Source organism: Phodopus roborovskii, unplaced genomic scaffold, assembly GCF_943737965.1.
Source record: "Phodopus roborovskii unplaced genomic scaffold, PHOROB, whole genome shotgun sequence".
Classification (NCBI taxonomy): Eukaryota; Metazoa; Chordata; class Mammalia; order Rodentia; family Cricetidae; genus Phodopus; species Phodopus roborovskii.
The window spans coordinates 21,725,059-21,739,453 of record NW_026126447.1 but is presented as its reverse complement, the minus strand read 5'-3'; the positions used below and the strand labels follow the sequence as shown (position 1 = coordinate 21,739,453).

The 14,395-nt window shown below is 41.0% G+C and overlaps 1 protein-coding gene across 3 annotated transcripts in view; it reads right to left on the bottom strand.

Moving 5' to 3' along the window:
* Positions 1–14,395, bottom strand: part of Focad (focadhesin) — a 289,725-nt gene that overhangs the window by 246,264 nt on the left and 29,066 nt on the right. For all 3 annotated transcript variants that reach the window (XM_051188149.1, XM_051188150.1, XM_051188151.1), the window contains one exon: positions 10,585–10,739. In XM_051188149.1, coding sequence (XP_051044106.1) covers positions 10,585–10,739 — 155 coding nt within the window. The remainder of the gene's footprint in view (positions 1–10,584; positions 10,740–14,395) is intronic.

The following is a 14,395-nucleotide window of genomic DNA, read 5'->3' as shown; positions in this document are numbered from 1 at the left end:
TGCTATCCAGAATTATGAAAAAATATATTTCTGTAGACTTAGATCATCAAGTTTATAGGCATTTATGGCAGCCCCAGGAAACAAATACACGGATAATGGCAGAGTCAAGTTACCCAATTTCAGGTCCTGCCCTCAGAAACCTGAAATTCTCACCTCAACCAAGCCATCCCTTACACATGTAAGATATGACAACCTAGAAGTAGGCAACAGCCTGTGAGCTAAGCAGCTGAAAGGCAATCTGAAGTGGGAGTCAAGAATGAAACACACACCCTGTTAAGCCAGTTTGTCTCTGATACCCATGTGCATCTCTATTCTTGAGTCACATGGCAGCAGCCTCCCTACCAAAAGAAAAAAAAGGGGGGTGGGGAGAGAGACCAGGCTGGGGCTGTAACTCAGTTAATAGAGTGCTTGCCTAGCATGCACAAGGGTTCCATCCTGGCTTCAATAGCCAGAAACACATAAACAAGGCACAGTGGTGCCCATCTGTAATACTCTTGAGGTAGAAGCAGAAAATTAGGGTCATCTTCCATTAGATAGTGGGTTTGAGGCCAGCCTGAACTATGTGAAACTGTGGGGTTGGGGGTTTAAGGGGAGAAGAGTGATAGAAGAGGAAGAGAACCAAAATCAGAGGAGAAATGAGGGGAGGGGAAGGGAGGGGAGGGGAGGAGAAATGGGGGAAGGGGTAGGGAGGGGAAGGGAAGGGAGAGGAGAAATGAAGGGAGGGGAAGGGAGGGGAGAGGAAGGGAGAGGAGGAGAGGGGAAGGGAGGGGAGGGGAGGGGAGGAGAGGAGAGGGGAGGGGAGGGGAGGGGAGGGGAGGGGAGGAGAGGAGGGGCAGCATAGACAAAAAGTAGTCTTATGCCCAAGCTAATTCAAGTGGATTCTGTAACTTAAGGCCCAAAGGGCTCTAACAGGTTCAAACATGCTCAGAAACCTGGTGCCAATGTCCTTCAATAATATTTTTTTTAATTTTTTAAAGTCAGGTTACACAAGATTACTCAAGAACTCTGAAAGTAGAGGGATTTTCAGGTCTGAGCCACATCTCAGTAACCAGAGACATTACAAAAAGAATCTCAGTGTTCACTAGGCATGAGAACCAAGACTCAGATCTTACAATTAAAGAGTATGGATCAATAATGATGTTGAAACTTCCAAAAATCACATAAAACAAACAAGAAAAAACTGGCCAAGTAGCACAAACTATGGTAATTCAAACCATCATGCAAATTGCTTTACACCAGGCATATACAAATGTGCTTATGAATCACAGGTGTCAGGGTTCTTTTGTTTGGGGTTTACTTGATTACAACACTAAACGCTGCTCACACATGCTCAGCCTCCTTTTTAAAAAAATACACATAATGTTTGGCTCTGGCTTTCAAAACACATCAAATACAAAGTGCATTCGAGTACATTTATTTGACCAGAGATAGAATAAAAAAGAGATTAACAACAACAACAAAATAAAAAATCCCAAAATGGATACAAGTGGTACAAACCTGGCCAAGCTGGCCAACTAACTTTTTAGCTAGAAAAGATTTGTGAGTACTGAAAAGGATTGTGGCTCAACCTGAAGGAGTCTCAGAAACTCAGAAAAAATTGATCATGATCAAATTATTGTCTAAATCCATGTCTAAATAGGAGAAAAAAGACATAAAGTCTACAGGAAGAGAAGGAGCAATAAAAAAACAATCTTGTGGAATTCATGTTTAAATGACCGGAGGAACAAATGTTTCTTAAAAAAAAAAAAAAAAAAAAAAAAAAACTCTAAGATATAAAACTATTGAGAAATTCCGTAAGAAAGTCCTGTATTCTCATTTCTCTTTTAAGTACCAGAAAACAGTCAAACCAGAAAACAGAACAGGCTTCTGATGCAGTTTTCCTTTACAAAAGTAACACATTCAGTAGCCACTCTTCCTAAATCACCCAGAAACATTTTAGCATGAATTTCTCTCTTAAAATGACAAACAAAGCTTCGGCCACAACAGGGAAGCCTTAGAGAGAAATGGGGCAGTGTCCCAGACAAGGAAAGTGAGGAGTCTCTTTTCTGTTTATGAGCCTTAAAGAGGTCTTGGGACTTTACAGAAAGGAAAGAGAATGGGGAGGAAGGGAAGGGAACATCTGCAAACAGGCTAAGAGGCCTTCAGGGAAACTGAAAACACAGGATGGGGAAGCAGGTGTTGTCAGCTAGCTACCTCAGTCTCTGCCAGGTAAGAGGGAGATGAACACTGCTGTCAAGGTGGACACACCAAGGAGGACACACCCAAAGCCAACCTGAAGTCCTAAGGCTGCAATTAAAGGCTGCATCCTGCAAACATGTGGAGAGGCCCGCATACAAATATCCCTCCTGTCCTACCAGATGGTGCAAAACTCTTCAGTACACAGTCAAGAAGAGTGTCCCTCGGGGTAGCTGGTCCCTACATGGTAACAAAGGAATTAAGTTCCCAAGGAAGAGAATCATCAATAAAAGAGACATGGGGATTTTCTCTATTATCCTCAATCTTAACTCTAAATAATCCTCAGAATCATTTTTAAGCATTAGACTCACATGGAATTTTTAATCTTTTATTCAATATTTCCTTTAAAGGCAGACTTTCAGGATTTTGGGAAACATAACTTTAATTTCCCGTCTTCAATACACCCTTGTAAAATACATTAACAGTAGGCCCCTTCCCTGTTTGAAAGCACAAAAGGCACACAAATCAAATGCTAGCCTAGTTTATCTGGAGTATAACCTTCCTTCCCAGTAGGCACATTTTTAAAAGAAGGGGGATGGGAAACAGCAGAGCTGAAATTACAGGCTGTCTTGACACCTCAATATCGAAAACTGAATACCTGGTTCCAAAGGAGAGTAAGATTTTATTCATAATCCCGTTACTAAGCAACAGTAACAAAGGCTGCATGAGCTTTCCGGAAGCTAAAAGAAAAAAAAAAAAAAAAAAGGAAAAAAAGAAATGTCTACGGAATAGAAAGTGGGAACTCCTTACTCTGGGAACCCTTAAACTCATATAAAGACGAAATGAAACACAATCTAAACTCAAAACAAGCAATTCTTCAAAGGACAAGAAAAGTATATGCTACTATGTATCATTCACTTTAATTCCAGTTTGTATTCATCTCAAAACTCACATTAGGGAGTGATAATCATTTCCGTACTGTGTGTCCTTTATGGTCCCTTGTTCCTTCAACCTCCCTAGGGAAGCAATTTTTCCCCCCAAATTTCCTTACTGATTAAAAGAACATTTCAGAGGCCTTAAATCCATTTCTTTGTTTACAGAAGCTATAAAAACTAGTTTACAATTGTTTCCTGTTGCCCTGGCTTTGAAGCAAGAACACTCTGGGACATCAAACTATTCCTTTGAAGAGCACAGTCTCTCAAGCAGAGCCAGACACTTTCCCAGCCACTCCCTTAAGTTCAGACAGCCAGGACACTGCAGATGGCAAGTCTCTCGAAATTAGACTATACAATGGAACGGCCTCTGAGCCAGCATCTCACACACTGTGGGCTGGGTTTCGGGTGACAGGGGACTTCCTCACATTTTCCAAGGCCATTTTATAGACTGAACCTACAAGGGCCACAGAGCTGGTGATCAGCTAGAGACATGCTTGCCCACTTATCCATTCTCTGAATTTCCCTGTACTACTTACTGCTGTGTTCCACAAGCCACATTATCCACAGGTCTATTCCACAGGTCCACAAGCCATGTTCTCCACAGTTCTATCCATAGGTCCACAAACCATGTTCTCTACAGGTCTATTCCACAGGTCCACAAGCCACGTTCTCCACAGGTCCACAAGCCACATTCTCCACAGGTCTATTCCACAGGACCACATGCCATGTTCTCTACAGGTCTATTCCACAGGTCCAGAAGCCACATTCTCCACAGGTCTATTCCACAGGACCACAAGCCATGTTCTCTACAGGTCTATTCCAAAGGTCCACAGCCACATTCTCCACAGGTCCACAAGCCACGTTCTCCACAGGTCTATCCACAGGTCCACAAACCATGTTCTCTACAGGTCTATTCCACAGGTCCACAAGCCACATTCTCTACAGGTCTATTCCACAGGACCACAAGCCATGTTCTCTACAGGTCTATTCCACAAGACCATAGCCACTTTCTCCACAGGTCTATTCCATAGAGGCTTCCCATTTGGGAATTTTCTCTGCCCACCCACCATCATCTCAAAGAGGGATGTTAGGAAATAGGAAAAGATACGTTTAAGAAATAATTTCCTAAATCAAAGGCAATCTGTCCTGCTACGGCTCTGCTCCCAAGTATCTCTAGTGTCCCATAAAGCTCTATGTGGCAGGTGAAAATCCTGAGGCAAGAAGAGACTTAAGCATCACACACTAAAAACCCACTGTCTCTGCCAAAGTCATCCCTGCTTCTAGATCACATAGACAGACACAGCTTTCTGTCTCTAAAAGTTTCCCCAAGCAGCCTTAGATGAGGAGGATGGCTGGAGCCCGTTTTTAATTAGCTGGTTTCTTAAATTTCATTCTCATTTTGCTTTTTATAAAAAACATAAGCAGCACAAAGTTTGGTTTTTGTAATTGCTGCAAACCTCAAAGCTCTGCTACTTGAAATAAAGCAAATGAAGAAAATTCTTTTCTCTGACATGCAAACAGTTATTACCTCTACTGTCGGCAATAAAGAAAACTTAGCTCTTACGTAACACCCTTGATGATCAAACAGAATCTAAAATTAAATTGGAAAGCGGCCTTGGTGGCATGTAGTCCCAGCACTGGAAAGGCTGAAATGGGAGGATTTCCCGGGTCCAGAATGTTCAGAACAGCAAAGGCAATGCAGCAAGACCCGAACTCAGAACACAACACTGGGCTCATCTGGTAAAGTGCTTGTCTTTAAGCATGAAGACCTGACTTTGTTCTCTAGAACCCATGATTAAAAGTACAAACAAAAGAAAAAGAAAGTACCTGGGCATAGTGGCACATGCTTGTAACCCAAGTAGTAGAAACAAGCAAATCCCTGCAGCTAAGTTGCCAGATAGCCTAGTCTTCTTACTAACTTCTTGGCCTGAAAGACCATGTCTCAAAAAAAAAAAGTGGATTCCACCCCCACATTGCCACCATGATGGACTGTATGCCCTCAAGCTGGTCCCTCAATCATTTCCATCATGATGGACTCTATGCCCTCACTCTATGGTCCCTCACTCGTTTCTACCATGATGGACTCTATGCCTTCAAGCTGTGGCCAACACACAACTCTCCTCCCTTAAGCTGTTGTGTATCAGGTATTTAGTCAGAGTAAAGAGAAAATTAAAACAACGTTCTTAGACAACTTGTCCAAATGCTTAAAATTTACAATCTAAGAGTCAGCCATTAAGTAAACAATGGATTTTAGGTGATACAGATGTATTCATGAAAATCCAAAACAAAAATGATTAACATTACATGAGAAACAATGCCTGATGATGTCCTCTGCTTCCATGCTCTCACGTGAACATGTGCTTATACACAAACACTGTCAGCACAGACATTCACAAAACACAATTAGCTTCAGGATCAACTTCAGCTACATTTCCCCAATAACAGTTTAGAATACAGAAACATTCTCAGATATAGAAAAAAAAATGCAAACATAATTTCGTTGTCAAAATTTCCATATTTGCTCAGTAGTTAAGAGCACCTGCCTGTCCCAGAACATCAGAAGGCTCACAAACACCCATAACTCCAGCTTAAAACTACTCAGTAGGTTCCCACTGCATTGAAAATAGAACCCAACCCCTTATCACACAACCCAAAGGCCTAATGTGATCCAGTCACCTCAAAGAACTTTAGCCTCACAGACCTTCAGCTTGCTCCTTCAGGCCCTCAAACACTTTCCATATCTGTGGCTGGACTTCTCATTCCCAAGCACTCTTGCCTTCCCTCCTCAAGCAGTTGGTTTGTCTTCCCCTTTCCATTGCTCCAAGTCTTCCCTATCCTGCTATAGCACCCCAAACTCAAGAAATTATTCACTGTATTTTTGATCATGTGAGTTAAAAGTTAACTACAGTTGGAACGGGAATTTTAGGCTCTTCAGTTCGAGAAATGGAATTTCTTTTGGAATTAGCCAATGGAGTCCCATACTCACCCCAAACATTACAGATTAATGCCACTGCTATTGGTAACCCTTCAGAACTCAAGACATACAACATGAAGAAACCAAGCATATAATGACCTAGAAATTTCATCCCTACGGGATAGCTTTCACAGTGATGGAAGATGTTATGAACACTACCAAGTTGAGCTAGGAAGATGAACAATGTCTTGGCCAGTTGTGAATCCTGACTGCTACACTAATCACCTTCCTGGAAAGACATGACCACTGGAACAATAGTGGTATGAGTGTTATTGTAATAACCAAACACGTTCTCGTTGGATTTAAGGCCCGATTAATGAGATAGAAGTCATATCCAGCACCATCATTGGGCTAAGAATCAGTGCCTAATAGATCACAGGTCCTAGGTGGGAAACTACTACTATTATTCTACTAAATGGTCAGAGTATTAAATCAACTCCTAACAACTTATCACTATACCCATACATTACCATGTTTCAATTCTAATCAGAGGAACTTCTTGCACTAGATAGCTAGTAACTCAGAAACATAATTGGTCAACATGAAAAAAATGCGAGACTGCAGAGTTCTCAGTCTAAATGAGATATCTACATCACACCTCATGCTCACAAGGCTCAGGATCATAAAGAGGAAGTAGAAAGAATCAAAGGCAGTAGATAACTACAATGAAACAATATTTTTCTAATACAACAGGGAAATTGCACATATGAACTCACAGTGAATGTGAAAGTAGCCTCACAAAAATCCTAGCATGGAATGTGGGCACAAAATCCCCACCCCAACCGAGGAGCTATTGGCAACTGATAGTTGCTGAAAAGAGGGAGTCAGTTTGCTTTAAGGATGTAAACTATGGCAGGTTGACCTTACTCTAGGGGATAGCCTCACAGCCAAGAGTATTTGGGCATCATAAATTAGATTCAGTGAATTTAAAGAAAAAAGGAGGGTACAAAGTTGAGTAAGTAGGGAGGAGTAAATATGGGAGGAGCTGAGGGAGTGAATACAATCAAAATATATTATACAAAGTTCTCAGAGAGTAAATTTATTTTTAAACATTATTTTAAAGAGTAGTCACTGAAGGACTGCCTATATTTGCAAAGACTATAAAATTGAAAAAAATGGTAAATTATTAGGTTTTTCCATACAATGGAATATTATACAGCTAGAAAAATATCATAAAAGTCTAGTATTTATGGAAGAAGTTCTAAGGTAGATTTCTTTTTCACCAAAAAAAAATTAACATTAAGAATATTTGATGGGCGTTGGAGAGATGGTGCAATGGTTAAGAGTACTAGCTGCTCCTCCAGAGAACCAGATTTGATTCCCAGAGTCCACATAATGGCTCGTAACCCTCTATAATTCTAGTCCCAGTAATCTAATGCCTTCCTCTGGCCTCCATGAATACCAGGAATGCACATAGTACACAGACATATATATGCAGGCACAACACCAATATACATAAAATAATAATATAAAAAATGGTTTATAAAAGATTTTAAATGACAGCCAGGTGTAGTGGCACAGGCCTTCAACCCCAGCACTCCTTGGGAATCAAAGGAGTGTGGATCTCTGTGAGTTTGAGGTCATCCTGATCTACAGAGCAAGTTCCAGAACAGCCAAGGCTACACAGAGAAATCTTGTCTCAAAAAAAACAAACAAACAAAAAAGACTTAAAATAACAATGGATATACATTTTTTTAATATTTTATACTACATATATATGGCTTCTGGTTTTAGAAAAAAGTATATAAGTACATGGTATATTTTCACTATATACATTCACATATCTTTTATCAGTTATTTTAACAGTCAAAGTTATAGTGTATGCATTATATAAATGTTTTAATGTGATACATAATATGTATATATAATACAGAGACACACACACACACAAAAGACCCAGTACCAGTCTGCCATTACAGAGAAAAACAAAGAGCAAGAAGGCAAGAAACTTTACCTTCTAAGTTCATATAAATGTCATACCTAGTCTAAAGCCCATTTGAACTTTTAAGAAATAATAATGTTATTGGCAACTATAAACAGATGGCAGGCATACTCACCATTAATGATGCTTTCTACCTTATGGTTTATAATAGTTATTGAGGATTTATATTAATGTGTGATTACTATCCCATGCCAGCGTGATTTTCTCAGCTAATCCTCTAGAAACCTGATCAAACCACTGTTTTGTTTTGTTTAGATCTCATTTTATGTGCATGAATGTTTTTCCTGTATGTATGGATGGCTATGCAATACTCATGTGCCTAAATATGGGTGCTTGGGAACCAAACCCAGGTCCTCTTAGAACCACAAGTATTCATAATTACTGAGCCATCTCTCTGGCTCTAACTGCTATTTAAATACACAAAGACACAATCCTGGTCCTCTAGGTTGTTAATACCCTAATGTAAGAAGCACAGCTCTAATTGTCGTGTGTGATGTATATAGGCACACATATCACAGCATGCAAGGACAGTCTGCGGGAGTCAGTTCCCTCCTTTCACCATCAGTCCTCATGGTTAGTGACAAGTACTTTTACCCACTAAGCCATCTCATTAGCCTAAGCAATGCAAGTAGATGATATACTTAGAGACTCTGAAACACTTGAAAACTATGGGGGATGGAAAATGAACTCCATTATTGGTACATGATAAATGAAAAGGAATAAAACAAATCTATGTGGCTTACTTAAAGCCAATTAATGAGTAAGAAAGACTTAAAAATCTTTACTTTCAAAAATCCTCCTCAGAGTGACTTCTTAATGGATCCTAAAACCACTTCTAAAATCTTCATATTCTCTTTCTCTCTCTCTCTCTCTCTCTCTCTCTCTCTCTCTCTCTCTCTCTCTCTCTCTCTCTCTCTCTCTCTCTCTCTCTGTGTGTGTGCGTGTGCGTGTGTGTGTGTGTAGACATAGAGAGAAAATAAATACACTTTAGTGATGATACAATCCTTACTTTTTTTCAGAACCATTCAGTCCCCTTCTAAGTTCAAGGAGTATGTGAGATACTTAAAATACAGGTCAGAATAGCATGAAAGAGCAAGCCACTCAGCTGAGAAGGCGCAAGAATCTAGGCTGATTCTTGAAGGACAATGAAGGTGACAGCAGAGGAGGAGGAGAAGAAACACTCACCTCATACAGAGGTGAACAGCTGCATTATATCCAACTAGAGGGTCAAGGGAAGAAGCCCAACACAAATGGGAGGCCAGAGCTAGTTTAAAAAGACGTATACACCATGTTACAGGGTTTAGGTGTATAGATAGAAGATATAAAAGAAAGCCGGCAATCAAATAATGTACAAAGAAGAGACCAGAGAGAATAGGATAGGATTTATAAAGAAATGTTAAAGGAATAGAGGCAATGAATACTGACACACTCCAAGTAGAGAGGTTTCTACACAGATAGACACAGCTTCTGTGAAGACATAAAAAAAAAAAGCTTAAGCACTCCCCATTATGCCTTAGCAATAAAAATTGCATAAGAATGAGCATGGAAGACTAAGACCTCCAGGGGCACATGAACCATATCTGTGGTTACATCATCATCCAGGCCAATTTGGGAAAGTTGGTATGAGAAACTGCCACTTAAAAATGAACCAGAGCTTCTGCCCACTTTCAGCCTGGGCAAATTGTGGACACTGATCAGTGAGCAGAATGCCCCCCCCCAAAAAACAAGGAGATGAGCTGCCCCATCACTGACGTGGTGAGACTGAGGTACGACAAAGTTCTGGCAAAGGGAAGGCTCCCTCATCATCATGAAGGCCAAATCCTTCAGCAGACGAGCAAAGGAGATAACAAAGTAATCAGAGGTCCCGAATCCTGGTGACTGGAAACCACAAAAGGAGGTTCATGAAATGCTAACATTCTTTTCCAGAACGCTCTTACTCCAAGCAAAGAGCAGCAATTCCATTTCAGGAAGTTGTGTTTCGGTACTTTTGTTTTGAATTTTTTGTTTGTTTGTTTGTTTTCTTTTGTTGGTAAAGCTGGTGATACAAGCCAGAGCCTTCACTTTCCTAGATATGCACGGTATCACAGAGCCACACCCCAGCTCTCAGCTCTCAGGGAGGAGTTTACAGATGCTCCTGCTTCAAACACTGTCCCACTCTGACCGTCTTGGAAAGGAGCAGGTCTCTGCTGCCTTCTGCCATTTATTGCCTCCTGTTTGTGAATGGACTAAATATGGCTATACAAAAGAAGTGCAAAGAACTTGCTGCCCAGGAATACTCAGAAGACACATTCATATGGCATCAAATATTTAAGAGAATCTCATTATAATTTTCTAATACACATCGCTGGTGCCAAAGGCTGACTACAGATAGCCAATACAACATTTAAAAAAAAAAAAAAAAAAAGTGTCACTGTGCAAGTTGAAATGCTTATGGCAAGTTTCCTTCTTAAAATAAGTCAATTCGTTATTGCAGTACAAAGTCTTGATCCTCAGCAGGGAATCAGTGAATTGTGTTTCTAAAAGCTTCAGCCTTTAATCAAACATGACAGCAAGTGTACCTGGTGGAAGGAATCAGGTTGAGTATCCCATTGAGAACATAGCTGAACTCTGCATGACCCTGAGCAACAAGTGCCACCAGACTCTCACAGCAGGCTGTTCGAACCACCACGTCCTCACTGCAGCACTTCCCCCACAGCAAGTTCAAGGCAGCCGTCTGAAAGCAAACCAGTGATTAAAAGACACTTAGGGCAAGGAGAAACTCGCACACAAGCACAACTGTTCATCAACACATAATTCATTCACAGTGGGCTAGCTTCTCTACCAAGAATGCTGCTGTCGTCACTTTGCTCCTACAAGAAACTAAAATCTGTTTTCCAGGAAAGGGGATAGATTTGTTTTGATGCAGTGACTCTCCCCACCTGGTGTCTGGCTGCAAAATAAGGGTGGATGCAGGCAGAAGCACAGGACAAGCGCAAGCATCCATCGGGACTTAGTGAAAACTTGGCTCTAACACCTGCTGTGCTACAAAATTTGACTAGACCCTGACAGTACCACGTGGCCTATCAGTTCAACTAAGATGAATTCCAAATACCATCTAAGTCTGAAGCTTCTATGGCAATGGCATTTTTCAAAGTGTCCCTGCTCTTCTGCTACCAACTTCTAACTTCTATTACCTACATGCACCTCGGCTCCACTCACACATGAGCTGAAACCTCTCAATTCTGATGTGGGCCACAGCAGAGGGAGACATGCAGGACAGAGGACCACAATCTGCCCATTGCAAGGGTGAGCAACAAATCCTGAGAGAATGGTTTTGCCCAAGAAAAATACCATGACTCTTCCACTCACACTGAGAATCAACATTCATTGACAGAAACACACCAGATGGGAACGAAGTCAACAGAAATTTTGATTTTGAAAATAGAACTGTGAGCTTTTTTTTTTTTAACTTTCTCAGAACTCATGAGCCCACCCCAAAAGAATCACTAAGAAATAATAAATCTGTATTTAAATGTATTTTGGGTTCACTCTGTTGAGGTCACATCCTCTTTTTTTCCACCATGAGACAGAGTTTCTCTGTGTAACAGTCCTGGCTGTCCTGGAACTTGCTTTGTAGACCAGGCTGACCTCAAACTCACTGAGATACTCCTGCCTCTGCCTCATGAGTGCTACCACACTCTTTTCTTTTTTAATTAAAAGTCATGGTCACACAAACCTATAATTTCATTGCTTAGAAGGCAGAAGAAAGAGTTCAGGGACATCCTTAGCTACACAGCAAATTCAAGGTCAGCCTACACTACAAGTGACCTTGTTACTTAAAAAAATAATAATAAGGGGCTGGAGAGAAGGGTCAGTGATTAAAGACATGTACTGCATGCTCTTCCAGAGGACCCAAGTTTGATTCCCAGAAACCACCAGCAAGAGTCTGTAACTACCTCCAGGCCAGAACCTCTGCTCATACTCACACATAATTAAAAATAACAAAAAACAATTAATGATGATAAAGTCAAAAAGTGGTTATATTTGGATTTTCTTTTGATGTAGTTTATTAGAGAGATGAGATTAGGGTCTGTGGAGATGGTTCAGTGGGCAAGAAGACTTGTAACACGAGCATGACAACTAACCTGATCATGGTTGGGGACAGGTACAATGGGACTAGCTGGCCTCTAGCCAAATTGAAACCAAAGCTCCAGACTTACTAAGAGACCCTGCCTCGAGGGAGCAAGGCTGAGTGATAGGACTGGATACCTAACTTCCTCCTATAGCCTCCACACTCACATGCAAGGTGGGCACACCAGCACAACACACACCATCATCCCCACACAGACTACCACCCAACACACATACCGCACCATCCACACACCATATTACACATACAACACACACATACAACACACACCATATCACACACACAACATACACATACACCACACCACAAATACATACTCCACACACCCACAAAATACCACACCACACACAGAGACACACGCACATACACATATACCAAACACACCATGCACACATCACACCATACTACCAATACACACATCATACCACACCACACATACACAAACACCACATACATATACATATACATTTAACACACACAAACCACACCGCACACACAGAGACACACACATATATATATACCACACACACCATGCACACATCACACCATACTACCAATACACATACCATACCATACCACACATGCACACACACACCACACACATACATAAAACACCACATACACACACATGTAACACACACACCACACCATGCCACATATACAGACAAAACACACACCATACCATACCACACATACACACCATACCATACATACATACACACCATACTGTACCACACACCAACATACACCATACCACACATACATATACCACACCACAAACATACCACACACCACACATACACTATATCATACCCACTACACATACACCACACCACAATACACACACATGAGACCACACACACCATACACATACCATCTACACACATACACTCCACCATTCCTACTACACACACTTCATACCACACATCATAGACATATACACACCACACCGCATGCATACCACACCACATCATATGCACACACCACACATATACATAACACACACACATATACTCTACACATACCACACCACACACCATACACATATATACCACACCACAGAAACCACGCACCAAATTACAAAGAAGGAACAATTCAAGGCAAAATCAGTCTCCAGCTCCCACGGAAGTGAACAACATTGTGCTGCACTTCCTCTGTAGCTAATGAAAACTGTTGCTGTCTAAGAACCCACTATTAAAGAACAATAGAGTGAAAAGTCAGCTACTGTTGAAAGGAAATATTTGTATTCTGTCTCCCCTTATATTCAGAAGAAAACTTGTTTTCACAATAGCCCAGGGTCCTTAAATGCAATTATTCCATTATCAAGCCGGAAAAATAAGATAAATGGGCAAATAAACTTGCCTAAGATGGTACTGTGTCCTTGTGGAGGTAGGCATTCATTTATTAGTAGAAGAAACATTTAGTTAAAAGGATTTAACATTCGATAAATCCTGGAAATTTAAGTAAAATCACTAGATCTTCTCAGAGTACATAATGTGATTACAGGTAGAATTGGGATTGAGGCTCTCAGGAAACATGATTTACATGACCATTACAAACACTAGATAAATGCCAATTAGTGAAAGATACCAGGACACTTTCTTCCAGAATCTTTACATATATCTTTACAAAGATAGATGTTAGAGAGTGGCTATCATAAAGAAACCAGGGCCCAGCAATAGTGCTTGCCATCTAATCTGCCAACCTGAGTTCAAGCCCAAGGACTCAAATGGTAGAAGAAAGCAGACTCTCACAAGCTGTCCTCAGACACACAAAGGCACACTGAGGCACATGTGCATGCAAAAATACACACATACATACTCACAAATAACAAATAAAAAGTAAGGAAAGGGAAATCAATTCATTTTTTTTTTTTTTGTTGGAGGAAAGGAATTTCTTGTTTCTGCAGTTTATACACAGGCACCTGTGCTTAGCGAGGTCCCATCCAGCAAGTCAAAATATACAATGCCAACTGGCCAAAGCCCAACTAGTCTGTCTCAGTACTTAGGGGCTGATTCAATTCTGGGAACTTACCTAACCTGGGTGAGGATGGGAAGCTTTCTTCCAGCTCCAACTGGCAACACAGACTTTCCAACTTAAAACCCACATTCATGGCTGAGCCGAAGCATGAGAAATCTCCCACACCCAAACACAGTGCCTGTGTTCATTCTCCCTATTGCTTAACGACATTCCCACAGGGGTGATTCTGTCACCTCCTCTAGTGTGCCCTCCCTCACCTT